Raw genomic sequence first — 26,238 nt, forward strand, 5'->3', positions numbered from 1 at the left:
TTCATGAATATTTTTGACAGTTTATGGACATCAGTGAGAAGAAAACTGACACTCTGGCATGTGACCGCCGACAACCAAGTCACTTCAAATAGAAATGGAAATAGACCTCAGTAGCTAATAATTTTGAACATATGAATAAAAGCGTTCAAAAGAAAATTACATCAACTAAGTTCGAAATTACACACAAATCTTGAAATGAAAATTCACAGTAAACATTTTAAAATACACAATGGGACTAAAATAAGTTTGCCTGACACGTTTTGATCCAATGCTAATATTATTAACCGCATCTTGAAAAAGCTTACTGTAGCAATAGAATCCTTAATATTAAATGCTAGAATTTCAAACGAGTGTCACTATTTTCTCAAAAATATTTGTCAACTGTACTACATATAGCGCCAATTCTGGAAGAAGACGAACATGATTTGAATGGAACATCAGAAACACACTGATACACATACGTGAAAGGAAATAACGAGACTACAGATTTTTAAAATTTACCCCCAAAATGATAAATGTATCAAAGAAACAAAACACATTTGCCAATTATGTTGCACAAGATCTCTGTCTTGAAACATCACATTCTTTCAAGCAACATATAGCAAACTGTTTTCTCTAAGACTATCTTTAACACTGACTGGTGAGAAAGCCTTTTAAACTATTTGCCGATTAACATCTCCCTCCTCAATTTGTTAAATATTTTGATCAAGTACAACAATGAAACCGTTTTTAAGGAAATAATGTCTAACTTAAAAAAACATTTAATCTCAATCTCTTTAATCAATGGAGGTGTGACAACCAACGCATGTAAAATTAACCTTAATCCACCAACTAAAACACGCAAAATGTCTCCTAACAATTCTCCTCCTTAAAACAACAACCGTACACATAAATACGGTTCTGACCTCCACCACTACTGCGAACAGCTAATTAATAAAGAGAATGGTTGTTTGGAGACCAAGGTGCAACACCCCACCTCATAAACCTCCCAAAATAACCATATCATCCAAGTAGAACTGAACATTATTTTTGCCAAAGCAGGATTTCAATCCCGGGGAGCCTCAGCCCTCAGACAATGGTGGTTACCAGACAGTGCTGCACAGTTGGGTCCAAATGACACATTTCACTAGGCCTTGGACACAACACACACACATGCGCGCGCACACACACACACACGCACACACACACAATATCCCAAGGGGCCAGTTCTAAGGAAGGGGCGTTCAAACCCCACTAGGAGACGGAGAGCAGCACCGCGGCATGGGGGGTCGCTAGGGGAGGACAGGCAAGGGGGTGTCGATAGAGCGGAAGGGTAACTGCACTGCACACGAGGGAGGGGGCTGGAAATGGCCGATGGATTCTATATTTATTTATTTAAAGGTCTTGATTTAACGGGTCCTTCCCAGGGGTTCTGTAACTAAAGGCAAACTGCGCAGCAAACATTGTGGGCTTGGGAGAGGAGTCGCTGCTCCCCCTACCCCGTGACCAGGGACGGGGGGGGCGGGGGAAACAAGTTCCCCGGCCAACACCACAGACCACCCCGATTCCCCTCTCCCGCTCCTCCCCAGGAAGGGGTAGGCTAACACAGAAAAATGGGGGAAAACAAGTTCCCCAGCCAACCCCACCGCCCGATTGCTCCCAGTTGCTCCCCCCAACCTACCATTAGAAAGAGACAGACTAAACCATGGAAGGCAGCAGAAAAGGGAGAAATCACGCCGCTCGCCTTCCCCCCCGGCCAACAGACTTCCGCGGGGTCCGTGAGCGAGCCGAGAAGCCAAAGGGATGGGTGGGGGTGGAGGGTGCCGAGCCCCCGAAACCAAACAAAGCGCGGCCTGAGCGAGAGCCCGGGCGAGTAGGGAAGCCGCGGCTTTTCCTGCCGGCCCGGCCCCGGCTGACACTGCGGCACCGGGGGACCCGCCTCCGCTCAGCTTGGTTCTCCCACCCCTAGGGCGCGCAGGCCGCCCCCGCCCGCCCCTGCCTCCCTTCCCGCGGTGCCCCGGCCGGCTGGCGGCTGGGAGGGAGCCCGGCCTTACCCCGCTCGCCGACGTTGTTCCGCTCCTGAGGCAGCGGCGGAGGCGGCGGTGGCGGCGGCGGAGGCTGCTGCTGCTGCTGTGGCGGCGGCGGAGGCTGCTGCTGGGGCGGCTGCTGCTGGGGTGGCTGCGGCGGCGGCTGCTGCGGGGGCTGCTGCTGCTGTTGTTGCACCGGGCGCGGCCGCGACACTCGCCTGGGTCTCCGGTTGGCGGCTCGGACGGAGTTCATTTGCCGGGCTGAGGTGGCGGCGTTGGCGGAGGGACACACACACGCACACGCACAGCGAGCTTCGGGGCAGGAGAAGGGGGTGGGGAGAGTGGGAGAGGGAGGAGGAAGGAGAAGGGGCGAGGGGAAGGGGAGACGCTGAGGGCGGAGGGGGCGAGCGGGACCCCGAGTCCGGAGAAAGGCCCGGGTACACAGACGGAGACCGAGGGAGGCCGGCCGGGCGGGCCTGACGCACGGGGAAGGCCGAGGCCGCCGGGCGGGGCGGCCGCGAGGGACGAAGGCAGAAAGACGGGCAGAGCGAGAGAAAGAAAGAAAGGGCGTCCGCCGCTTGGGGATCCCGAGGCGAAGCGCGGCGGCGGCGGCGGCGGCTGAGGAGACAGATCCCGGTCCCGCCGACCCGCGAGCGGCGTCTCCGGCAGCGGGGGGAGTGGGCGGGCGGGTGAGGAAGGGAGAAGAAGAGAGGGAGAGAAGGGAGGGAGGGAGCAGGGGGCGCCCGGCTCTTTTTTTTTCCCTCTTCCTCCCCCCCACACCCCCTGAAAGAGATTTCTGTGAGGAATTTTTCTCTTTCTTCGGCCTCTTCTCTCTCCTCCCCCCCTTCTCTCCTCGGCGAAGGGGAAATGAGTGTGAAGGGAGGAGATAGGGGGAAAAAGAGGCGTCGTCGTTCCTCCTCCTTAAAGGAACCTTTTCTCCTCCTCCTCCTCAGCCCTGTCGCCGCTGCTTCTGCTGCTGCTCCGTGGCAGGAGGAGCCATTGACACCGCCGGAGCCTCCACTCGCCCAGTGGGTCCCTCCCCGCCGCGGGGCTGGCCGGGGGCGCGGGGGAGGGCAGCGAGGCGGCGGGGGGGAGGGGTGAATGGGCGGGGAGAAGAGGGGCGGGGAATCCGTCCAGGCGGCCAATCTAAGGCTCCCGTACAACCTTCCGGCCAATGGGGCCTCCGCTCTTATCGCGAAGTTCCTTCAACGCCCCGTTTCCTCTCTCGGGTTTCCTCCCTCCCCCGCCTAGGAGGGGGAAAGAGGAAAGGGGGAGTGTGGCGGGGCGGGTGATAATGGGAGGTATCAGGGCAAATAATAGAGCAGGGGGTGGGCGAAGAGAGCGCCAGTGCGTAGCGACGATTCTGGGAGAGGAGGTGCTCGGAGGAAAGGGCGGGGGTTGCTGATGTAATGGGGAGAAGTGATTAATCCTCCGGTTCGCCGTTTCAGCTTCCCCCTCTACCCCAGCCTTCACCCAATTTTGTTGAGCTGAAAAAAAAGTGGAACGAGGGAGCCAATCTTTGGTAACTCGGGTTTTCTGTGGTAGGTGGGTTCAAAATCTGAGCTGTAGGGAGCGCTAGAGATTTCGTGCCCTTTAGCGAAGCTGAGGGTATTTGCAAACCCTGGAGATTTCCTTCTCCGAGCTTTGGGCTTGGTAACCGAAGTTTGGAGTCGGTGCCTAATCGTAGATCATCTAAACCTTGAAAAAGCTTTGACTTTTGGCCAGTTTGATTTGTTCTCTGAAGAAGTGTATACAATGTGTGGGAAACTAATATGTGAGAGGAGAGAAGTAAATGAGTTGATGTTGTGATTGTTTATGTGATTTACTTTTTAAATTTTTTTTTAGGTCCCACAAACTACAAGGAAAAGAAAAACCCTCAAGAGGAATTACCTTTATACCTGATGCCCCCAACATAATCTCTCTCCAAGGGAAACTTGTTTTTATTCCCTCGCTTCTGTTACGATGACTGAAAATGTACTCTTTCTCGATTCTCCCCCTTCGCTCTTTTGTTTTGCATTTTTTTTGGATGTGGTAAAACTGTCAGTTTATCTGATTCTCTGGTTTTCAGAACTTTGGGCAATGTCTCTGGTTTGAGTGTCATCAGTTGCTGTCTAGGTTTGACATCGATAATTAAGCAACTACAAAGCGTGATAAAGGGAGGAAAGTGTATTTTGGAAGGAGGAAGAGACGCAAAGGGGCGAGCCTGTATCTTGTAGTGTGTTGAGTCCCAGACTTGGTGTGTGACTACAGGCAAAATACTTCACGTTTCTAGATGTCACCCCCCCCCCCACCTCCCGATTTTAAATAACTTATTTTAGACGGCATGATCTTGTTTTCAGTTTTTAAGAATTCTGTGATTTTGAGATGATCTCTCCATAGTCCAGAAAAAATAGAGAAACGTAGATCTATGTTTCTCAAAAAAATATTTTGAGGATGACAGCTGTTACAAAACAGCTGGAGAACTCCAAATTTTTATGGTTGTTAGCTAGGTGCAAATGGGTACAATTTTAGGTTTGTTCAAATAAACATAGGGGAAAAGTAAAAGTACAGGAAAATTACATTATACTATAAGTGTGTCCATCATTTCTGATTTTTCTAAAAATTTCCTTTTTTATTTAACAAGTACTTATTGGCTCCTTTGTGTGCATTAATATGTATGTAAGGTGTTATGGGAAATACTAATAAAAGGAAAATATTGGGCATAAAGAGTTTGTATTTTGGTGTGGCAGAGTTGAAAGTTTACTTACAATAATTCAGATGTAAAGAAAATGTAGCTTGTTTATTTTCTGTAATTTTTAACTTCAAGTGCCCACATCACCTCAATTTTTAAAAAAACATAACTGCTTTCCCCTTTTATTTCGCCAACTCTCCTTTCAGTATATTAATGGCGGGGGGCAGGGTTTAGGGTTGTTGTATGTGGTATAAGGAGTATCTTTTACATACCCTAGATTTCTTTTTTTTGTTGTTCGTTTGTTTTTTTTTTTTGAGACGGAGTCTGGCTCTGTCGCCCAGGCTGGAGTGCAGTGGCCGGATCTTGGCTCACTGCAAGCTCCACCTCCCGCGTTTACGCCATTCTCCTGCCTCAGCCTCCCGAGTAGCTGGGACTACAGGCCCCCGCCACCTCGCCCGGCTAGTTTCTTTGTATTTTTTTTAGTAGAGACGGGGTTTCACCGTGTTAGCCAGGATGGTCTCGATCTCCTGACCTCGTGAACCGCCCGTCTCGACCTCCCAAAGTGCTGGGATTACAGGCTTGAGCCACCGCGCCTGGCCTACCCTAGATTTCTAAGTTAATTGCAACAGTTCGCTGACATATGGCAGTAAAATGCCTTGTTTTAGCAAAATTGGTATATTATGACAATTTCCTGATAGATGGTAGTAAAGTATCTTGAGAAAGGGAGCACCTTTTTCAAATTCACACAGTAACTGGTAGGGTGGTAGCATCCCTGAGGGATAGGGAGGTTTACAAGGGCATTTAAGCCACTAATGCCAGTCCTTATGTTGTCTTCTGGCATGGAGTGGCTGGTATTGTCTGATGGCAGCCACTGTCATTTATCATTTATTACTGATAAAACTGGTCATTTCTGTACTTTTGAGGCTGATTTCTTTTGCTGAAATCCATACATGAGCCATGTGCCCTATATACTATAACCTCTTTGTACTGACCCCAAGTCTCCACAGGTCCCTTGATCCTTGTGGTTCTCACTGAGACACATGGGTACTTCTAGATTCCTCGAATACCACATGTAGGCCTTGATGAGCCAGGAGCCTGGCTTTGGGCTTATTAGTTGTGGAGCCACTGTCCAACAATGTTGCATTTTTCTGCCTATGTTATATTGAACATACTGGCAGGCTGAAAGTAGAACTCCTAGAGGTCTTGGTGTTTCACAGACACGTCCAGGGAAGCAATCCACTATCTCCAACTTTCTTGGATTTCCCTATGTCTCTGCGCATATGTGAACTACATACCTTCAATTCTAGTTTCCACCCTGAGAGGGGATGGAAAGTAAGCACACTGGGTCTGATTACCTCTTCCTTGTACCCTTTTCTTCTTTCCATCATCCCTCAGGGTTTTAAGGAATGGATTTTTCTCCTTCCTGTATGTAACTTTCCTTATGTAGTGTATCTTCTTCATTTTTGAGATTGGGCATTTCTTCTCCCTTTCTTGGAGCTGTGATGGCCGATGAAGTGCTCAAGAGAGAACCCAGTTTAACAATAATGGAACATCTATTGGGAGATATTAAAAAATCTTATCCTATCCTCACATCACTGGTTTCTACATATGTTTAGTGTATTTCTTGGGATTAAATGTTAAAGTCATCTTTGTGCAAAAGTGTTCAAACTCAACTCAGTTGTGGAACTTGAGAGTTGTTAGGACCGACCTTGGAGATCATTAAATCTCATTTCTGTATTCAATAGATTAGGAAACTAAACTCCAAAGAAGGGAGGTGACAAAACCTTAGCTATTTGGTAGCAAAGCCACTGTCTGCCAATGCAGGGCCCTTTCCATTCAGAAGCATTGAGACAATATTTTGAGTTCTGGTGAGAACCCAAAATATCCTGGAAGGTTTTATCCATAGGCAGATCCACCTATATTAGTAAATAATTCTGTCAACTAGCCTTCATAAAAGGTATATATGTTAGAAAACAGGAGAAAAATTTAAAGGGATTTCTTTTGGGGGTGGGAGCCACCTAGAATTATTTCAGTAATACTTAGCATAATTTCAGAGGACTGAACTCCCTCAGGGTTTGCTCTCTCTTCAAGAACATTTGTGTTTGTTTTTCTCAGCTAATTACTGGTGCTTAAAAGGTTAGTGTACTTAAAATTATTTGTTTATAAAACCTATCACAATAGCAGTGTGGAAAAAATAAGCTCTTTAATCATTTCAATACCTGGCAGGTGATATTTACTGTGATTCTTAAATTACAATTTTACCATTTCAAAGATTCAGCTTTCCTTTCCTCTGTCATTCTATCATCTAGTCCCAAGCCATCAGCACTTAGTCAGTTACATAAGACACCTCAAAGCTGCTCACTCCTTTTATGTCATTTAATAAATTAGTTTGATCTGAATATGGTTTCCCTGCAGGAATAACCAGCTCTGTTTAAAATATTCTTGTTAGAGTATGAATGACTTATCTCACTAAGCTGCAAAAATTTATTCTTCAGTACATGCCCAGATAATTTTTTATCAGTTAGGTAGTGAAAATTAACTCGGAACTAAGGATTTAAATTTAATGTATATGTGGGAAAACCTGGTAAGCACACAATCCAATGAACTCAGAAGTTATCTTTAAAGAATTATAGAATCTAACTTTAATACCTTTCCCTGTGAAATAATACAGACAGAGCACTATTAAAAGAAATTAATTATGTTCAAGTTTTAGGATGGACTGTGATAGACAGTGGTAAATCTTTATTTTTGGTTTTTAAGAGCAGAACCAATTTCTAAGTGTTGAGAGAAGAGTAGGCCAAAACAATAAAAGCATGTTATATTAGGGAAGGACTGGTAGGTGATAGAAGTTTGGGCAGATGTGAAAGTGGAAAACCAACAGGGAGCTTTGCTACTTACCTTGGGCAAATTCCTTAACCTATCTGTGCTTATTTCTGCATCTGTAAAACAGAGGTGATAATAGTCCTCATTTTGTGGGATTGCTGTGAGGATCAAGCAAATTAATACCTATAAAGTGCTTAGAACAGTGTTTGGTGCATAGTCAGGACTCAGTAAACTGCTGGCCATTATTGTTACTGTTGGTGGTGGTGGTGTTATTTCAGGCTTTGATGATTTTTTTTTTTTTTTTAAACAAAGTCTCACTGTGTTACCCAGGCCGGAGTGCAGTGGCGCGATCTTGGCTCACTGCAATCTCCCAAGTCTTAATGAATTTTTAGATTACATGGACATTGTATGTGGGAAAGCAGATATGCTTTTTTTGTTTTTTGAAAGGGAGTCTTGCTGTGTCACCCAGGCTGTAGTGCAGTGGTGCGATTTCAGCTCACTGCAGCCTCTACCTCCGGGTTCAAGTGATACTCCTGCCTCAGCCTCCTGAGTAGTCAGGAATACAGGCGCATGCCACCATACCCGGCTAATTTTTAAATTTAATTATTTTTTTTGAGACCGAGTCTCACTCTGTCACCCAGGCTGCAGTGCAGTGACACGATCTTGGCTCACTGCAACCTCTGCCTCCTGAGTAGCTGGGATTACAGGTGCGTGCCACCACATCCAGTTAATTTTTGTATTTTTATTAGTGACAGGATTTCCCCATGTTGGCCAGGCTGGTCTCGAACTCCTGGTCTCAAGTGATCCACCCACGTCAGCCTCCCAAAGTGCTGGGGTTACAGGAGTGAGCCACCATGCCTGGTCAGGTATGCTTTTGTTATAAGAAAAAACGACTAGAAAATGAACAGCATTAGAAAAACTTAAAAAAACAGAAGAAAGACACCACCAAAGGAAAGAGGCAGAACAACAATAGGTAGTGATTAGACATGGGTTGAAACCGATGGGAGGAGACCTCTTGTGCAGGATTTCTCCACTCAGTATTTTAGCTGAGGATCTTGTGGTAGATGCAGATTTTTTGTTTGTTTGTTTTAATGGGAGATTCTCAAGAATCTACGGAGTAGGTAAGAAAACAAATGCATAGGCCTGGGGGAAAAAAGACAAAAAGGCAACAGTTGAAAGTTACCTGTGCTAGATGAATAATTGGATTCACTTAAGTAGCAGGTTAAAATTTAAAAACTCATCTGGGCCTCCTTGAAAGGAGTAGTGAATGATAGAGAGAAATGGAACAGGAGTCAGCAGTAGAGAAAGAAATGACAGAAAGTAATGCACGAGGCAGCACAAGTAACTCAAGGGCTGGAGAATCTGAAAGCTAAAGGAAGTGGGAGTTTATGGGGACAGCACATGTCAGAGGAAACATTAGACCCCACTATGATCCTGACTCAAAAGGGAAATGGAAATAGAAATATTCAAAACATGGAAAGGATACTGAGAAAAACAGGAAGACTTGGATAAGTTACAGACATTGGAGATGCTACCACTGAAAACTTCCTCAAATCTCTTTGTAACTAACTAGGCCCTATTCCCATCCTTGAATTAACCTCTGGCAAGGGTGAGGGGGATCATTCTTAGACCAATCTGACTTGCTCTTGTAGCTTCAGATGGGGTGAACTTGATGGAGGGGATATAGGTCCCTAGAAAAAAATGGGGCTTTTGGGGAAAGGATGAACATGTTTTATAGGAAGTCAGCTATGTCCTTATTGAAAACATAGTGTCACAATTAACCTCTTGATGAGAAATTTATCCCAACTAAATTTAAATTCACATGTAGCAGTTAGAAAATGGACATGTTCTAAAAGGCATCCTGGCAATAAGGAAAACGAGAAGATGTTCTCTCTTCATTTTTGCTTCCTCTACATTATTCTTCTTACCCAAGAGAACACTAAGCCTACTGAAGTCTTTGATAGGCCACAGCAACAAGGGTTTAAACACTGGGTTCTAGGAACATCATTTTGTTTGTACAATGCTGTTACTACAGGAGTCACATCTGCTTCTACATTTTTGAGACATGAGACATGTGGGCGGATTACTTCAATTTTGAAGGTACTAAAGGTGCTACACCCATTGTAATGGAAGAAGATGCAGTGGCTGCTAAAGGACTCTGAACCCCAAGGCCTTTGAGGGAGAGCCCTCTGACAGGTACTGAAAAGATCAGAAAAATAGAGAGAAGAGTATCTTGAGCTTTTAAGGTCTTTGGAGTTCAGTTGACAATAGGAAGAGGAATTCATTTTGGACTTGAATTTCCCTGGGAATTTAATAATGGGGAGGGCTTCACATTGTTCCATTTTCAGCCACTCTGTTGTTTTATTTGGACTTTCAAAAGTAATCTCTGTTGACCAATTTTGGACAATATGATGACATAATTTCTGATGGAAAATAGACTGGGGAGTGAATATTTGGCCTAGGATGCAGTATGGTCTTGAAGTTAAGTTGATTAATGACCTATCCTGACCCATAAGAAAATCTTGGGAAGAACAGCTTAACTGTGCATCTCATTGGTCCCAGGAAGTTACAGTGGAGCATTGGTAATAACTGAGGGAACTGCTAATCTCTCCTAGTTGGACAGACTTAGTTGAACAAGGTTTGATTATTTAGTGCATTTGTTAAAGAGAGAATAAGAGGGCCTGGAGAGTGGGGGGCTGGTGGGTATTCAGCTTTTCTCCCTGCAGTTCTGCCAGAGCTCATAAAGAAGGAAACCCCCACCTAGGCTTCTGCCCCTCTATCTACCCTCTTATTAAATCCTCCACATGGAAGAAGTGACTAGTCTGGTCAGAGACACTGGGGACAGTTCACTAGAGAAAGGGATCATGACATTGAAAGGCACTCACTTTCATCTCCGACAGGCCCTAATGCCTGCTGTTTCATCTCATACTCCTAGGAGCAGCAGGCTGTTTTGCACATTCCCCGCCTTGTACTAGGTAAATAAAGAGGCCATGGGGGTAACAGGGGAAGAGGCAGATGGGTCACCTCTAATGAGAAGGTTCAGTCTTCCTCCTCTCCCCTTTCTCTTCCCAACTCCAGGGGTCTGGCAGGCCAACCTCATCCTGATACCTGGTCAGGTAGGTGGACTTGTGCTCAGCTCTTGATACCTCTCTACTTGAGTCTTGTTCTTATCTTATCCTCACTCTCACTCTGAGTTCTGGCACACTTGAAGGGGTCTAAAGATTTTGTTTTGGAGTTGGAAAAGTAAGAGGCCTCACGTAGGCTTTCTAGCCTCTACCCAGCTATGACCCAAGCTTCACTTTAAATTTGGTCGTCTGACTGCTTACTAATAAAATGGTACTGGAGTTCTCTCACTGGGGTATAGATACAGGTGTGCATGCTCCCTCAAGAAAGCTGGTTAGAAAAAGAAGTGGTGGTAGGATTTGTGTCTGGAATTCTACCCAAAACTGTAACACTATTTTGGGGGACAGTTGGTGGTTTTCTACATTTTAAAGCTAGAACATGTCTCCATGAGATTGTCTGGCTCAGAAATTCCCGAAAGAAAAATGAAGAAAGAATAAGTACTTTGGAAAAGTTAGAACTGTTTTTATGGCATAAAAACTAGAGGAAAAAAAGAACTTGTAAATTGATTTTGAGCAAGATTTTGAAAGTATAATTTACCGCTCTGCTTGGTGAGTGAGTAACTATTGCTATTCGAGTGATCAGTGATGGGACAAATGTTAAATGAAAGGTAATTCCAAATAAGTGGAAATATTGTGATATTCAGTGCATATAATAAATTCTTTATTTTGACCATAAAGAGCTATACATTTTATATTAATAGAAAATGAATTTCTCTCTGCCTTCAGCTATTTAAAGAATATTGGTTTGAAGGAGTGCCAGATCACTTCTTTTCCCAACACTCCTGCATGACTTGAGTCAGTCCATTCTCAACTTCTCTTTTATCCTGTTGCTTAGTTTGGGCTACCTGCTGTGTGGCATGGCCCAGTCCTCATCTCCCATGGCTGCTAACAAGATAGGCTACTGCAAGGAGTGGTGGTCATGTAGAGGAAGGAAAGGGTGAAAACTGAAAAGATAAGGAGAAAAAAAATTAAGATTTCTATGTTTTGTTTTCCAGAAAAACTGTATTACTGAAGAGACTATTTACACATATGATGGACATTCACTCCCCAAATGCTGCTCTAGAGGAAGAAGGCTGATTAGCCACATACATGTGACAACCATGTCAAATGGCATCAGCTCCATAGGGTTCTTTTTTTTTTTTTTTTTTTTTTTTTTTTGAGACAGAGTTTTGCTCTTGTTTCCCAGCCTGGAGTGCGGTGGCACGATCTCGGCTCACCGCAACCTCCGCCTCCTGGGTTCAAGTGATTCTCCTGCCTCAGCCTCCTGAGTAGCTGGGATTACAGGCATGCACTACCATGGCTGGCTAATTTTGTATTTTTAGTAGAGATGCGGTTTCTCCACGTTGGTCAGTTTAGTCTTGAACTCTCAACCTCAGGTGATCTGCCCACCTCAGCATCCCAAAATGCTGGGATTACAGGCATGAGCCACCATGCCCAGCAGCTCCATAGGATTCTTGTCTCTGTCTCCTAGCTATTCAGTGGGCAGTGAGTGAATCATTAAGGTAAGTACCTATATTTGTATATAAAATAATTTTTGAGAAAATATTAGTAGTTTTTGTACACAGCTGGAGAAGAGGCCTTGGTATACAGTTCTAGGTTTGGGGGTATGAAAACATCAAGGTGTCTTACCCAATCCATTCTCATAACTTCCCCTCCCCCATTTCAAGACAGCCTCTGACACTGTAGAAATTTACGCTTACGGAAAGTGAAAATTAGGGAACTGATCTTTTTGTCTAAGTAAAACGCTTTAAGCTGCTACTTACCCAGAATCACAAATGAAAGGAGTCAGACTTTTGAAAACAAACAGATCAACAGATTAAACACCTTCTAGAGTTATAATAACTTTAGTTACAAAGTAAATAATTATGAGATACTCATCAAAGATGGATAGCTTTTAGCCCAGAAGCTTGTGATTTGGGGTGGGTAGGGGGACAGTGAGGGAGGTGGGGAAACTGTATTTGGATCCATCTTGTCCTAACAAGAAGGAAATGGAGCTCTCTAGTGATTACAGACCACATTTAAAGGGCCAGGCCCCACCATAGGATGTGTCTCCCTCTTGATACAGATCAACTTTATTAAGTGACTTATTTTAATGAATGCTTAACATAAAATTGAGGGTGTTTTTGTTTTAAAATATAGTTTGTTATTAGACTTCAGGTCAGGATCCTTTGGGGAAGTAAGCAGGCAGGGCAACAATTGTTCACTTACAAACCAGAGTAGGGTGAACAAGTACAACCAGATATTCTTGAAGCTGCCACTGATGAGGCCCCTTTCTAACTACTTCATGAACCTAAATGGTTTCCCTTCTCCCCTGACTCCAGCCTCTCGTGTCCTACCTTTGATGACTTGGATTCTGATCACTTTTTATTCCTTACCTTGTTTCCTATTTGCTGTATCTGCTCCTCCCAAGATCCTAATCTCTATATTGTGGACCCTGAACTGGTAACTTGATCAAGATTTCCTGTTTCCTTGCTTGATAATTTAATTTGGCACTAGAATGAAGCAGAAAAACATGGGCTTTGCAGGCAGACTTGGGTTTAAATCAGACTATACTACTAACTGGTGGTCTGACTTGGGTAATGCACTTCTCTGAGGAAGTTCCTTTTTAGTAAAGTGAGGATAATTATACCTGCCTCAAAATATGACTGTGATTGGAAATAGTAGTGATGGTTCTACAACATTGTGAATGTATTTAATGCCACAGAATTGTACACTTAAAAATTATTACAATGGAAAATTTCATGTTATGTGTATTTTGCCACAATTGGGGCCTGATAGCTCATGCCTGTAATCCTAGCTCTTTAGGAGGCTGAGGTGGGAGGATCACTTGAGCCTGGGAGTTCAAGGCTGCAGTGAATTGAGATTGTGCCACTGCACTCTCCAGTCTGGGCAACAGAGCAAGACCTTGACAGAAAAAAAAAAAAAAAAAGCCAAAATACCAAAATGGTTGTGAGAATTACTCTTTGTAGAACACTCATTACAATGCCTAGCACATAGTAGGCTCTCAACAAATAGTAACTATATAGCATAAGATATTTTATATTACAAGTAACAGAAAAAGTAGAACTTAAACTGGCTTAAACGATAAGAGAATATGTTCGTTCATAAAATTGAAAAGTCAAGAGGTAGGGTACACTTTGGTGTTAGTTTATGTTACTAAGAATTCAGATTCTTTAAGTCTTACATCCCTAAAGACTCAGCCATATCACTAAGGACTCAATTTCTTTCCATCTCTAGTTTGCCTTCTGTAGCAACAGCTTTATTCTAAAGCCAGCAATCCTCATGATTACAAGATGGCTGCCAACAGCTCCATAGAAGTGCACGTTCCCTTGTCCATACCTAGAGAGAATAACTTGGTCCCAAAAGTATCCTGACATTTACTTGATTAAATCACATGCCTTCCCTGGAACCAAAAGTCGTGCATAGGAGGATGGAATATGATGATTAGTTTTAACGAACCGGCTTCTCTGGAAGCACATGGGCTGCATGGGGAGGAGTGGATTCCCTGAACGAAATAAAAATACCATGGAGAAGAGAAGGCAGGACTAATACACTGAAGAATCAACGAACAAATGTCCACTATCGTAGCTATTATCATTGTTATTGGCTTTCTTGGCCCTTAGCCCTTGGTTCTTGGCAATTTTTTAAAAATCATTTTTTTAACCCAAAAACTAAGAGAGTGCTTATTTTGAGTAACTGAAGTCTTTCTAGCAAAGAAAGATCAACAGGTATAAAACTAAGTTTAACTAGATGTTAGCTACCTGGACCACTGGCCAAACAAGCAACAAAATGCACTGAATGGAGCCATTTAACAGGAATGAATATCAGGAATGGAGTACAGGAAGAAAGCTAGAAAGATAGTGACTTGCCAAAAAGCTGAACCCAGAAAAATGAGGTTAGTTATTGACTCGTTCTTTACTGAAGCCAGGTTAGAAGTCATGACATGTGTTAAGACAAAGGGACCAATTAATGAGAGGAAGGAACATTCCCCAAAACTGAATTAACAGAAGCTTTCTGATGAAACCTGATTAAACATGATTTTGACTGCTCTATTCACCCCTTCACAGCTTCTACCTGCTCATCTATGAGATTCCTCTTTCTCTTTTTGCCTCAGCCCCCATCTGAAGACTTGCCAATTTCTGCCTATTTTATTCTGTTCCTCCTGCCAAGAAGGCTCTTCCACACTCCTTTGCCACACTTCATCTTGCTAATTTCTATTCATTAGTTAAGACTTTAAATTCTGACTTTTCCTTTGCAGGAAGGCCTTCTTGTGTACCACTGCCATCCCATCTTCCACCTCCAAGACACACACTGCAGACTGATTTAAGTAATTCTGTTTTGTACTCCCTGCTGGTAATCAATACCTGGTAGCCTAATGATTTGTTTACACATCTGAACCCAACCTCTGACTCCTCCCCCACCATCACATTAAAGCTTCTGAAAAGCAAGGACTTTTTAAGTTGTTTTTGGTTCCATGATGCCGAGCACAGTGCCTGTTGCATAGTGTGAGCTCAGTGAATGGAGGCAGTTCCTTTGGTTACTATCTGGTATCATCTTACCTAAAGCTTCAGAATAGAATGATACATAAAACCCAAAGTGTTTCTCAACTCATGGACAGTCTGGCCTCTCTACCTAGAAAGGGGCTTGGAAAGAGACATCCAGAGACACACTGAAGATGTTTTATAACAGTTTGTATCCACTTATGTCTTTGAAAGTAGATTCCAAAGTGAATTCTGAAGGCAGAATTAAAACTGCCAAAAATATTCAAAATGCCACTTTTCCTTTCTGGTGTTTTTTGTTTGTTTGTTTGGGAGACGGAATCTTGCCTTGTTGCTTAGGCTGGAGTGCAGTGGTGAGATCACTGCTCACTGCAGCCTCAACTGGCTGGGCTCAAGTGATCCTTGAACCTTAGCCTCCTGAGCAGCTGGGACTGCAGGCACACACCGCCATGACTGCCTATTTTTTTTATTTTTGTTTTTTTGCAGGGACGAGGTCTCACTATGTTGCCTAGGCTGGTCTTGAACTCCTGGCCTCAAGCAATCCTCCCACCTTTTCCTCCCAAATTGCTGGAATTACAGGCATGAACCACCGTGCCCAGCCAAAACGCCTCTTTTTTTTTTTTTTTTTTCCTGTTTTCATCTTCAAACACTGTTCTTACTCCCAGACTGTTAAAAGATATTTGTTTCACTTATTTAGTCACATAGTACCCACAATTTTTATGGTGTTGATTCCAGTTAGAGAATAAGGATGTGATTATTACATGAAAGTGACCATTATAATAGTTCAGACTTGCGAACACTAGTTATTGGCATTTACAGAGTGAAGCAAGCCACCAGAACTAAATACCAGGTGCTCAGTAAACTTCTTGTAATACCTCATTCCTCTTTACAAAGAGCTCATATGACCTTTATGTAGATAATTTGTTTTCTGTTTAATTTATTTTTTCCATTCTGAAGCAGATTCATTCATTACAGGAAAGGAGCCAATTATTGGGCTAACACAGTAACACTTAATGACTATACCCTCTGATGTTTAGTCTCAAAACATTTTGCATTTCTTAATACATAGAATTAAAAATATTTTAACATTACACTAAAACATGATTGAATATAATTTGAAGTGTTCAAGGAGGTGGAACACTCAACCCTATTTCTCAAGGAGGATAACTGAAAGGTCATGTGCTTTTGCCTGTTATGTTAACAACAAGCCAGGAAAAGTTTCAGATGTGAGAGCCCACCCTAGTAACTTCTTGTAGTTTCTGGTTATTTTTGATGATTTGGGGTCAGAGCCAGACCCAGACCAGTTTCCTGATGTCATGTATCTTTGTGTCCCACCCTTGCATGACCCATGGCTGCCTTCAAGCTCCCTTTCCCTGCTTTTAGGAGTCTTCCCCCATGTCCTTGAGCTTGAATGCTACACCTTTGTGACCAGAGCTGAGGGCTACCATACTGTCCCTACATAATGACCCACATGTATACCTTTCTCTGACTCCTGTCACTCCCTAAGGCCTTCATAAGAATAATAACTTTCCTAACTCTAATGCATACTTAAATACTTTTAGTGTTTTCTCAATTCTAAGACATTTAGTACATACTTTTTTCACATTTAGGTGTTTCTGAAATTAGAATTAACTTGTTGTTTTTCTCCTAAAAAAGTGATTACTACATTTTTGGCCAATGCTATGATCAAAAGTATCTTGAAACTAGAGATATGCAATATTAATGTACTTCACTAGAGATAACTAGTTTTTTCAAGAGTCAGAAAATATTGCCTTGCATGCAGATTTTAGTTATCATGCAGCAGAAAAAGGGTTTTAGGGGTATGAATATATGAATAGTTTAGGTAAAACAAACTAACTAGTTGTTCATTGGTTATCTGGACAAACTGTTGTCCAGATAATTACCTTGACCTCTTTATACCTTGCATTTTCTAATGTGGGGATCGCATGCAAAGGAAGCATGATTCTAAATGTCTCCATCATATAGAAGATAAGGGATCTCAAACTCTTTCTCTACATTAATGTCCTAAGGCCTAATGTTTGTATTGAACATGAGACTGGGATTATAAACAGAATTATCTACAGAACAGTCTTTGTTTTGGTTTGTTGGTTTGTTTTTTCAGAGAGTGTCTTGCTCTGTTGTCCAGGCTGGAGTGCAGTGGCGAGATCACAGGTCAATGTAGCCATGACCTCCTGGCCTCAAGGGGTCCTCCCACCTCAGCCTCCTGAGTAGCTAGGACTATAGGCATGCACCAGCATACCCAACTAATTTTTAATTTTTTTCGTAGAGATAGAGACTTACTATGTTGCGCAGGCTGGTCTCAAACTCCTGGCCTCAAACAATCCTCTCGCCTCAGCTTCCCAAAGTGTTGGGATTATAGGCATGAGCCACCACTTCTAGCCCTTTACAGAACATTCTTGATGTGGATGACCAGTTATCTCGAATCACCCCTATTGTCTTCCCTGACAGGATTGTAACTTGATCTCATCTATTCTTGCTAAAGAGATGATGGCTGTTTGGCGGGTAAAAAGGGGGTAGAGTATCAACACAACCATGAATATATATGATCTGAGATCCAGATATCTCAGAAATGGATCTAATACCCAGTAAAATTATACAATGTTTTTCTAAAATATTTTGGGGAAGACAAATTTAAGTTAAATAAAATTATTATACTGGGAATCCTCACCAAAACGTTCTTAGTTGTTAAAATTAAGAATAAAAGGGAAAATCTGAGAATAACATGCATGTCCGTAACATTTGTAGTACCCAGGATAAGAGTTCAAGTAGAGGGCTATGTACAGTAGGTCTAAATCATTAAAGTTATAAATGAAGCTAACAAACCTTGAAATAAATATGTTCTATCCACCTTCCTTGACAAACTGTCAAGTATATCTTTATGATGACAAAATCTTTTTTTTTTTCTTTTTGAGAAAGAGTCTCACTCTTGTTGCCTAGGCTGGAGTGAAGTGGTGCAGTCTCAGCTCACTGCAACGTCCGCCTCCCAGGTTCAAGTGATTCTCCTGCCTCAGCCTCCAGAGTAGCTGGGATTACAGGTACCCACAACCATGCCCAGCTAATTTTTGTATTTTTAGTAGAGATGGGTTTTACCATGTTTGCCAGGCTGGTCTCGAACTCCTGACCTCAGGTGATCTGCCTGCCTCGGCCTCCCAAAGTACTGGGATTATAGGCGTGAGCCACTGCGCCTGGCCTCAAAATCTTAAAAAATATGTGTAAAGCAATAGTTTTCATATAACTGAAAGTCAGCTAGACAGCAAAAATAATTGGACTTAGTTATTATTGTGCATTTGGGTGTTCCATTGATGGATTGGTGATGTTGGATGACTAATAAGATAAATATGCACATAATTCATAAATTGTATACTAATTACATAATAAAATATTGTTTTTTTTAGCAAAATAATCATATTGTTATAATTCAGATTTTCATGTACTTTGTGTTCTGTTGACAATAATAGCAAAACAAACAACTTTTCTTGAATCGGTATACTTGAAGGGGATTAGAATATGCCACCAAAAACATACTACTTTGGCATAAGGATTTATTTTGAGCTGAAGGCAATTAAGCAGCAGCAAACACAAAAAGAGTTCTTTGTCCTCCTATCTTCCTAAAATAGGGCATAAATTTCCCTTTGTGAAGGTATTCTCCCTCCCCTTTTCCATACCAGCAGGAGAATAACATCACTGGAGATAGAAAGCACTGAAATGGATCTGTACAAACTTTGCTAAAATAACCTTATCCTCCATTAGTTTCCCCCATATATTTTCCTTCTCACAATTTACAGCTCTTAGAAGACAAACCCCTTTTCACAATTTATTACTCTTTGTTAAAATGATATATAAGCCCCAGGTTATAATCACTTCTTTAGGCCTTCACTTCTTTTCTGTGAAGGCCTCCATGCATGTAAAAAGTAAACCATTAACATCAGATGAAGTCTGTATGTCTTTTCTCCTGTTAATCTGTCTTTTGGCAGTTTCATTGGCAGTCTCCAGTTACAGAACCTGTGAGGGTAGAGGAGAATATTTTTTTCCTCTTCCATATGCTTCTTAAATTTTTGTTTAACATTTTATTATGGGAAATTTCAAACATTCACAAATGTATGTAGTAGAGTATAAAGAACTCCCATGTACCTACAATCCAGCCCCAATAATTATTAACTCATGGTCAATGTTGCTTCATTTATATTCCCCAAGTTTCTCTACCCAATTACTTTTTTTTTTTTTTAATTGAAGCACGTCTCACTCTGTTGCCCAGGCTGGAGTGCAGTGGTGCCATCTTGGCTCACTGCATCCCTGCCTCCTGGGTTCAAGCAATTCTCCCACCTCAGCCTCCTGAGTAGCTGGGATTACAGGCATGTGACAGCACACCCCACTAATGTTTGTATTTTTAGTAGAGATGGGGTTTCACTATGTTGGCCAGGCTGGTCTCGAACTCCTGACCTCCAGTGATCTACCAGCCTTGGCCTCCCAAAATGCTGGGATTAGAGACATGAGCCACTGTGCCCAGCCTTCTCAATAACTTTGAAGTAAATCCTAGATATCTTATAATTTTATCTGCGAGCATATCAATACACATTTCCAGCAAAGAAAAACTCTTAAAAATTTCCCTTAATAATATTTTCACATAAAAAAACTACTAAAGCTGGGCTGGGCATGGTGGCTCACACCTATAATCCTAGCACTTTGGGAGGCTGAGGTGGGCAGATCACCTGAGGTCAGGAGTTCGAGACTAGCCTGGCCAACATAGGGAAACCCCCTCTCTACTAAAAATACAAAAAATAAGCTGGGCATGGTGACATGTGCCTGTAATCCCAGCTACTCAGGAGGCTGAGGCAGGAGAATCACTCCAACCTGGGTAGTGGAGGTTGCAGTAAGCTGAGATTGCACCACTGCACCCTAGCCTGAGTGACAGAGCAAGACTCCATCTAAAAAGTGAAAGAAAGAAAAAGAAAGAAAGGAAGAAAGAAGGAAAGAAAGAAAGGGAAAGAAAGAAAGAAAGAAAGAGAAAGAAAGAGAAAGAAAGAAAGAAAGAAAGAAAAAGAAAGAAAGAAAGAAAGAAAGAAAGGAAGGAAGGAAGGAAGGAAGGAAGGAAGGAAGGGAAAGAAGGAAGGAAGGAAGGGAAGGAAGGAAGGAAGGGAAGGAAGGAAAGAAGGAAGGAAGGAAGGAGGGAAGGAAGGAGAGAAAGAAAGCAAGAAAGAAAGGAAGGAAGGAAGAAAAGAAGGAAGGAAGGAAGGAAGGAAGGAAGGAAAAGAAAGAAGAAAGAAAAAGTACTGAAGTTGGGCACAGTGGTGTGTGCCCATAATCTCAGCTACTCAGAGGCTGAGGTGAGAGGATCAAGTGATCCTCTCACCACTCTGGGCAGCATAGTGAGATCTTGTCTCCAAAAAATAATCCTTAATATTAGATGTTTTTAAAATGATTTTTTAAAAAGTAAAAACCAGTTTATTAAGAAAGTAAAGAAATAAAAGGATGGCTACTCCATAGACAAAGTAGCCCCAAGAGCTGCTGGTTGCCCATTTTTATGGTTATTTCTTGATTTAAAAATGATTTTCAATGGGATTGGAAGTATTTTATTCTTGGAGGCAGTAGCAACAGGCATTGTTAATAGAATGTCTAAATCAATACTTATATTTGGAAATGAACATTAATTTTACATATTATATTCAGACATTGTAATAGGACTGTAATAATGATAGTTGTCATAGAAAATGTTATAAATTTTTAATTTTATTGCATTAATTCTGTTGCTTATATTGTGATTTTTTTTTGCCAGCCCTTAAAGCAATATCTATTTATATAGTATTAAGTTGTTCTTTCAATTTTTCCAATACTGGGATATCATAAAGAAAAATAGAGGGAACAATATGTGGTTCAGTTTGTTCAAATCTCTCTTTAAGGAGACTATACTGCTATCTGGATAGAATAGAAAGTAATATGTATATATAATACATATATACAGATTTGTATGTGAACTTCTTTATAATCATGCAATCATTTTCGTTTTCTTGTTTCTATTTTGTGGAATATTTCATTGTATATGCTATATTTAGTATCTTTCTATTTAGAAAAATCATTTTCTGCCAAAATTTAAAAAGCACTTTTTAAAAATTGTGCTTTCTTTTGTTCTTTTATGTTTTTCTTTCATTTCATAGAACAGCCAAATGCAATAAAAAGTATTTTAAATGATTTAAAAAGCAAATTAGGCAAACTCAGGTAAGTCTATGTATTTTGTAAGCTTTTGCTAACATTATTAATAGCAAGCAATAGTCCACACCAAATAACTGTGGTTAGCCCAAAATCAAAAGTATTTCCCACCACAGACCACAATTTCTTAGTTTTTTGAAGATCCTCTATTGTTTCACGTAACTGTCCTAGTACAGCTCACTATCTTATTTAAATTAAACCTAACTGCTCTAACAGCATTTAAATGACATCTCCATTGTTAACCAAGAGTGGCTATGAAAATATTTGCTATGTGTTTAAACAAGTTGGTCTATTTTGAGGCATATCTAGAAAATATTATATATAATCACTGAATCACTTCAAAGAATGTCATTGCTATTGTCAGAGTTGAGGCCATGTCTCCTAGGAACATATTGGCAGATGTTTAATCAATTTGTGGACATTTGTGTTTGTGCTATGCAGGGCCTTCTGAAGTACAAGGCTCAGGGCAGGCGCCCCACTTGCCGAAGTCTAAGAGTGGCATTGCAGACCAATAATAAATATAAGTATTAATAATACCTTATAATATGCATGTGCTACATTTTTTTGAAGTGCTTCCATACATATGATTCCTTTTGATCTTCATTATAACCTACGGACTAGATTAATTAGAGATGAGAAACAGAGGTCTAGAGAGGTTAAGTGATTTATCTAAAATTACACATCTAATTAGTGGTAGAACTAAGAGTAGAACCTAGGTCTCTCCATACACAGGTCTTCCTGTTTTTTGTTTTGTTTTGTTTTGTTTTTGAGACGGAGTCTTGCTCTGTCGCCTAGGCTGGAGTGCAGTGGCGTGATCTCGGTTCACTGCAACCTTTGCCTCCCGGGTTCGAGTGATTCTCCTGCCTCAGCCTCCTGAGTAGCTGGAACTACAGGCGCACACCACCATGCCCAGCCAATTTTTGTATTTTTAGTAGAGACAGGGTTTTACCATGTTGGTCAGGATGGTCTCAATCTCTTGACCTGGTGATCCACCCGCCTCGCCCTCCCAAAGTGCTGGAATTACAGGCATGAGCCACCGTGCCCCGCCAGGTCTTCCTGTTATACTATGCTATACGTAATGCTTCTGAAACAAAGAGACTCGCTAGTTGGACAGGTTGCATCCAACATTTTTTAATTCCTTAAACCCCCTGGGATTTTAGTAGAGAAAATAAATACAGCACAATGAATGAAAAGAAAGCCTTATGCTCTGTCATATCTTTTCAGCCCATGTGGGACCAATATATATATATTGACCAATGTTTCAGAAACTAGAGATTTATCTTCTTCCAGACAAAGGTTCATTTGAGTAATACAGAATAAATCTTCCAAAAGGTGAGGATCATATTTTGTAACCTACTCATAAGGTACTAAGTACAACTTTGGGAATATAAACAGTATCTTCTAAGAGCCAGAGCTCTTAGAAGTTTTACCTTCTACCTTATAGTTTGATATACTTAGAAGTACACCTGGAAGTACAAAACATTAGCATGAAAATGAATAGAATTCTCTTTTCTTGCTGATTCCCCTGTACGGTTTGCTCAGGCCTACCTCATTGCTTCTACTTTTTGCTCATACAGATTCAAGACTTCAAATGCTTACAAAAGTCCTTTTTGTTCTCTACTTTTCAGCATCCTTGAATTTAGAATGCATCTTATAGTCAATGGCATCTTAGATGAAATAGAATATAGGAAACTGTTAATGATGGCTGCTTCTGGGGAATTCTGTATTGTTTACACCTTCTGCAATAAGAGTACTTTGGGAGGCCGAGGCAGGAGAGTCACTTCAGCTCAGAAGTTCAAGACCAGCCTGGGCAAAATGGTGAAACCCCATCTCTACAACAAATACAAAAACTAGCCAGGTGTGGTGGTGCACACCTGTAGTTCTAGCTACGTGGGAGGATCTCTTGAACCTGAGAGGTTGAGGTTGCAGTGGGCTGATTGTGCCATTGCACTTCAGCCTGGGTGACAGAGTGACAGCCTGTCTCAAAGCAAAAAATAAATAAATAAATAAAAGGAAAAAAAAAGAAAAAATTTAAATTTGCATTAAATGAATTTTTATTTTAAATAAAAAATTAAAAAGAATGCATTACTTTTATAATGAAAACAAATTTTTAAAATTTTAGACACAAAATCTTAGGTGGTTTAAGTACCTTGTCTCTTAGTACTAAAGGAGTACTGAGACTGTAATAACAGTCATTAATATTTTATGAAGTTTTATATTCATAATGGATTTTATAAGCCCCTACATGTTAGCAATTGGCATGATACGCAGAGGTAATCTTCACAGCACTTAGCTGTGAATTATCCATGATGGAAACATTCATTAGAGCTCCTTGGTACTCATGATATTGTGCTGTAACTATTTAGTCATTTTTCCCACCAGAGCGAGAGCTCCTTGAAGGCAGGAACTGCTTACTCATTTTTGTGTCTCCAGGGCCTGCCTAACACAAAGCCTATCATGTTTGTAAAATAAAGGAATGAATGAAAGACCTGTAGGTACTCAATATTTTTTTAATTGTTATTTCCACTTATACACTTTAACAGTTTGCCGCTGGAGAGGGTCTTTATTCTCTGCTAGGACATGGCTTATTGGCTTTTCATTTGTGTATGATGAATGAATAGGCACAAGCAGGAAATACTATTTTTTAAAAAATGTCTCTATATTCTCCCCTTGGGCATATTCAGTTTTAGCTTTCTGTTGTCAAATCTGTTAATCTACATAATTTTTATGTAAGGAGGTAGAGAAAAACCACTTTCCAGCTTGCTACTAAATTAAATATCTTACTGAGACAAATTGTAAATAGGGGAAGTTTGAGATTTTTTTTCTTATTACTTAACCCTGAAGAAGAAATTTTGCCAATGATTTCTTTTCTTTCTTTTCTTTTCTTTTTTTTTTAGACAGAGTCTCCTTCTATTACCCAGGCTAGAGTGCAGTGGCACGATCTCAACTCACTGCAATCTCTGCCTCCCAGGTTCAAGCAATTCTCTGTTTCTCGTGCCTCAGCTTCCTAAGTAGCTGGGACTACAGGCGTGCACCACCATGCCTGGCTAATTTTTGTATTGTTAGTAGAGATTGCGTTTCACCATGTTGGCCAGGCTGTTCTCAAACTCCTGACCTCAAGTGATCCTCCTGCCTCAGCCTCCCAAAGTGCTGGGATTACAGGCGGGAACTACAGCACCAGCTGCCAATGATTTCTTAACTGGACTTTCAGCTGTGGGATCATGTTTATGTGATACCATAGAGGAAGCCTGTTCAAGGGGTATTCTTAGTTCCTAAAGCTCCATAGTGAAGGGTTGAGTATAATTTTTTATAGGATCTGATACGTGAATAAAAATAAAAATACTTGGCAACACATGTAATGGGAGAAAATGTTTGCAAATCATCTGTCAGATAATGGATTAATATCCATAATATATAAAGAATACCTACAGCTCAACAACAACAAAACCAACTCAATTTAAAAATAGGCAAAGGTCTTAATAGAAATTTCTCCAAGAAGAAAAACCAATGGCCAATAAGCACATGAAGAGACATTCAATATTACTAATTATTAGAAAGATGCAAATCAAAATTACAATGAGATACCACTTCACAACCATTAGGATGGTTGTTATTAAAACAAAAATAAAATTGAAACTAGAAAATAACAAGTGCTGGCAAGGATTTGGAGAAATAGGACACCTTGTGGGATGCATTGATGGGATTGTAAAATGATACAACCGTTGTGTGAAACAATATGGCAGTTTCTCAAAAAATTAAACAGAATTACCATATGATCCAGAAATATGACTATTGGATATACACCCAAAACAATTGAAAAGCAGCAACTTGAACAGATATTGGCACATCAATGTTCATAGCAGCATTATTCACAATAGTCAAAAGGGGAAAACAATACAAATATCCATTGACAGATGAATGGACAAAATATGGTATATATAGTTAATGGAATATTTTTCAGCCTTAAAAAGAAAGGATATTCTGACATATGCTACAACATGGGTGAACCGTGAAGATATTTTGCTACGTTAAATAAACCAGACACAAAAGGACAAATACTGATGAGTCCACTTATACGACGTACCTAGAGCAGTCAAATTCTTAGAGACAGAAAGTAGAATGGTGGTCTCCAGGGGATAGGAAGAGGGAGGAATAGGGAGTTATTGTTTAATTAATTTAGAGTTTGGGAAGATGAAAAAGCTATAGAGATGGATGCTGGTGATGGTTGCACCACAATGTGACAGTATTTAATGCCACAGGACTGTACACCTAAAAATGGCTAAAATGGTGAATTTTATGTTAAAAATATTTTGCTACACTAAAAAAGTAAAAATAGGCTGGATGTGGTGCCTCACGCCTGTAATCCCAGCACTTTGGGAGGCCAAGGCAGGCAGATCACCTGAGGTCAGGAGTTTGAGACCATCTTGGCCAACATGGTGAAACCCAGTCTCTATTAAAAATACAAAAATTAGCCAGGCATGGTGGTGTGCACCTGTAATCCCAGCTACTTGGGAGGCTGAAGCATGAGAATTGCTTGAACCTGGGAGGTGAAGGTTGTGATGAGCCAAGATCACGCCACTGCAATCTAGCCTGGGTGACAGAGTGAGACTCCATCTCCAAAAAAGAAAGTAAAAATAAAAGTACTTGGTAGTTACTTAGCACTTTACAGTTTGTAAAGCATTTTTCACTTGCATTATTTGTTCCATACAACTCGGCAAGGTAGGCAAGGCAATTATTATTATCTTCATTTTACAGATAAGAAAATGAAAGCTCATTTAGTTTAAGTGAATTGCCAAGAGACACTAAGCTAAAAAGTGACAGGGTCGGAATTAAGACCCAGTGCTCTTTTCTCTATATCAACCTGCCTTTCACAGAAGGGTTCCCAGCCGGTG

At 41.2% G+C, this 26,238-nt stretch overlaps 1 protein-coding gene and 1 long non-coding RNA gene across 4 annotated transcripts in view; one reads left to right on the plus strand and one right to left on the minus strand.

The window, feature by feature from the left end:
- The window catches only part of FBXO11 (F-box protein 11), a 100,378-nt gene extending 97,345 nt beyond the window's left edge, over window positions 1-3,033 (minus strand). The window contains exon 1 of one of the 3 annotated variants that reach the window (XM_031655137.1): window positions 2,034-3,033. In XM_031655137.1, the coding sequence (XP_031510997.1) occupies window positions 2,034-2,259 (226 nt within the window). In that variant the 5' untranslated portion in view covers window positions 2,260-3,033. Of the gene's footprint in view, window positions 1-1,660; window positions 1,894-2,033 lie in introns of those variants that run through there. The other 2 variants (XM_031655139.1, XM_021924810.2) reach the window with 2 other exon arrangements.
- Window positions 3,034-3,314: 281 nt separating this feature from the next.
- LOC103876928 lies at window positions 3,315-4,714 on the plus strand. The gene is made up of 2 exons (XR_636392.1): window positions 3,315-3,528; window positions 3,852-4,714. It is a non-coding gene; the product is annotated as an uncharacterized LOC103876928 (long non-coding RNA).
- The last annotated feature ends 21,524 nt before the right edge of the window (window positions 4,715-26,238 follow it).

The sequence above is a fragment of the Papio anubis genome, chromosome 14, assembly GCF_008728515.1.
Source record: "Papio anubis isolate 15944 chromosome 14, Panubis1.0, whole genome shotgun sequence".
In the NCBI taxonomy this organism is placed as follows: Eukaryota; Metazoa; Chordata; class Mammalia; order Primates; family Cercopithecidae; genus Papio; species Papio anubis.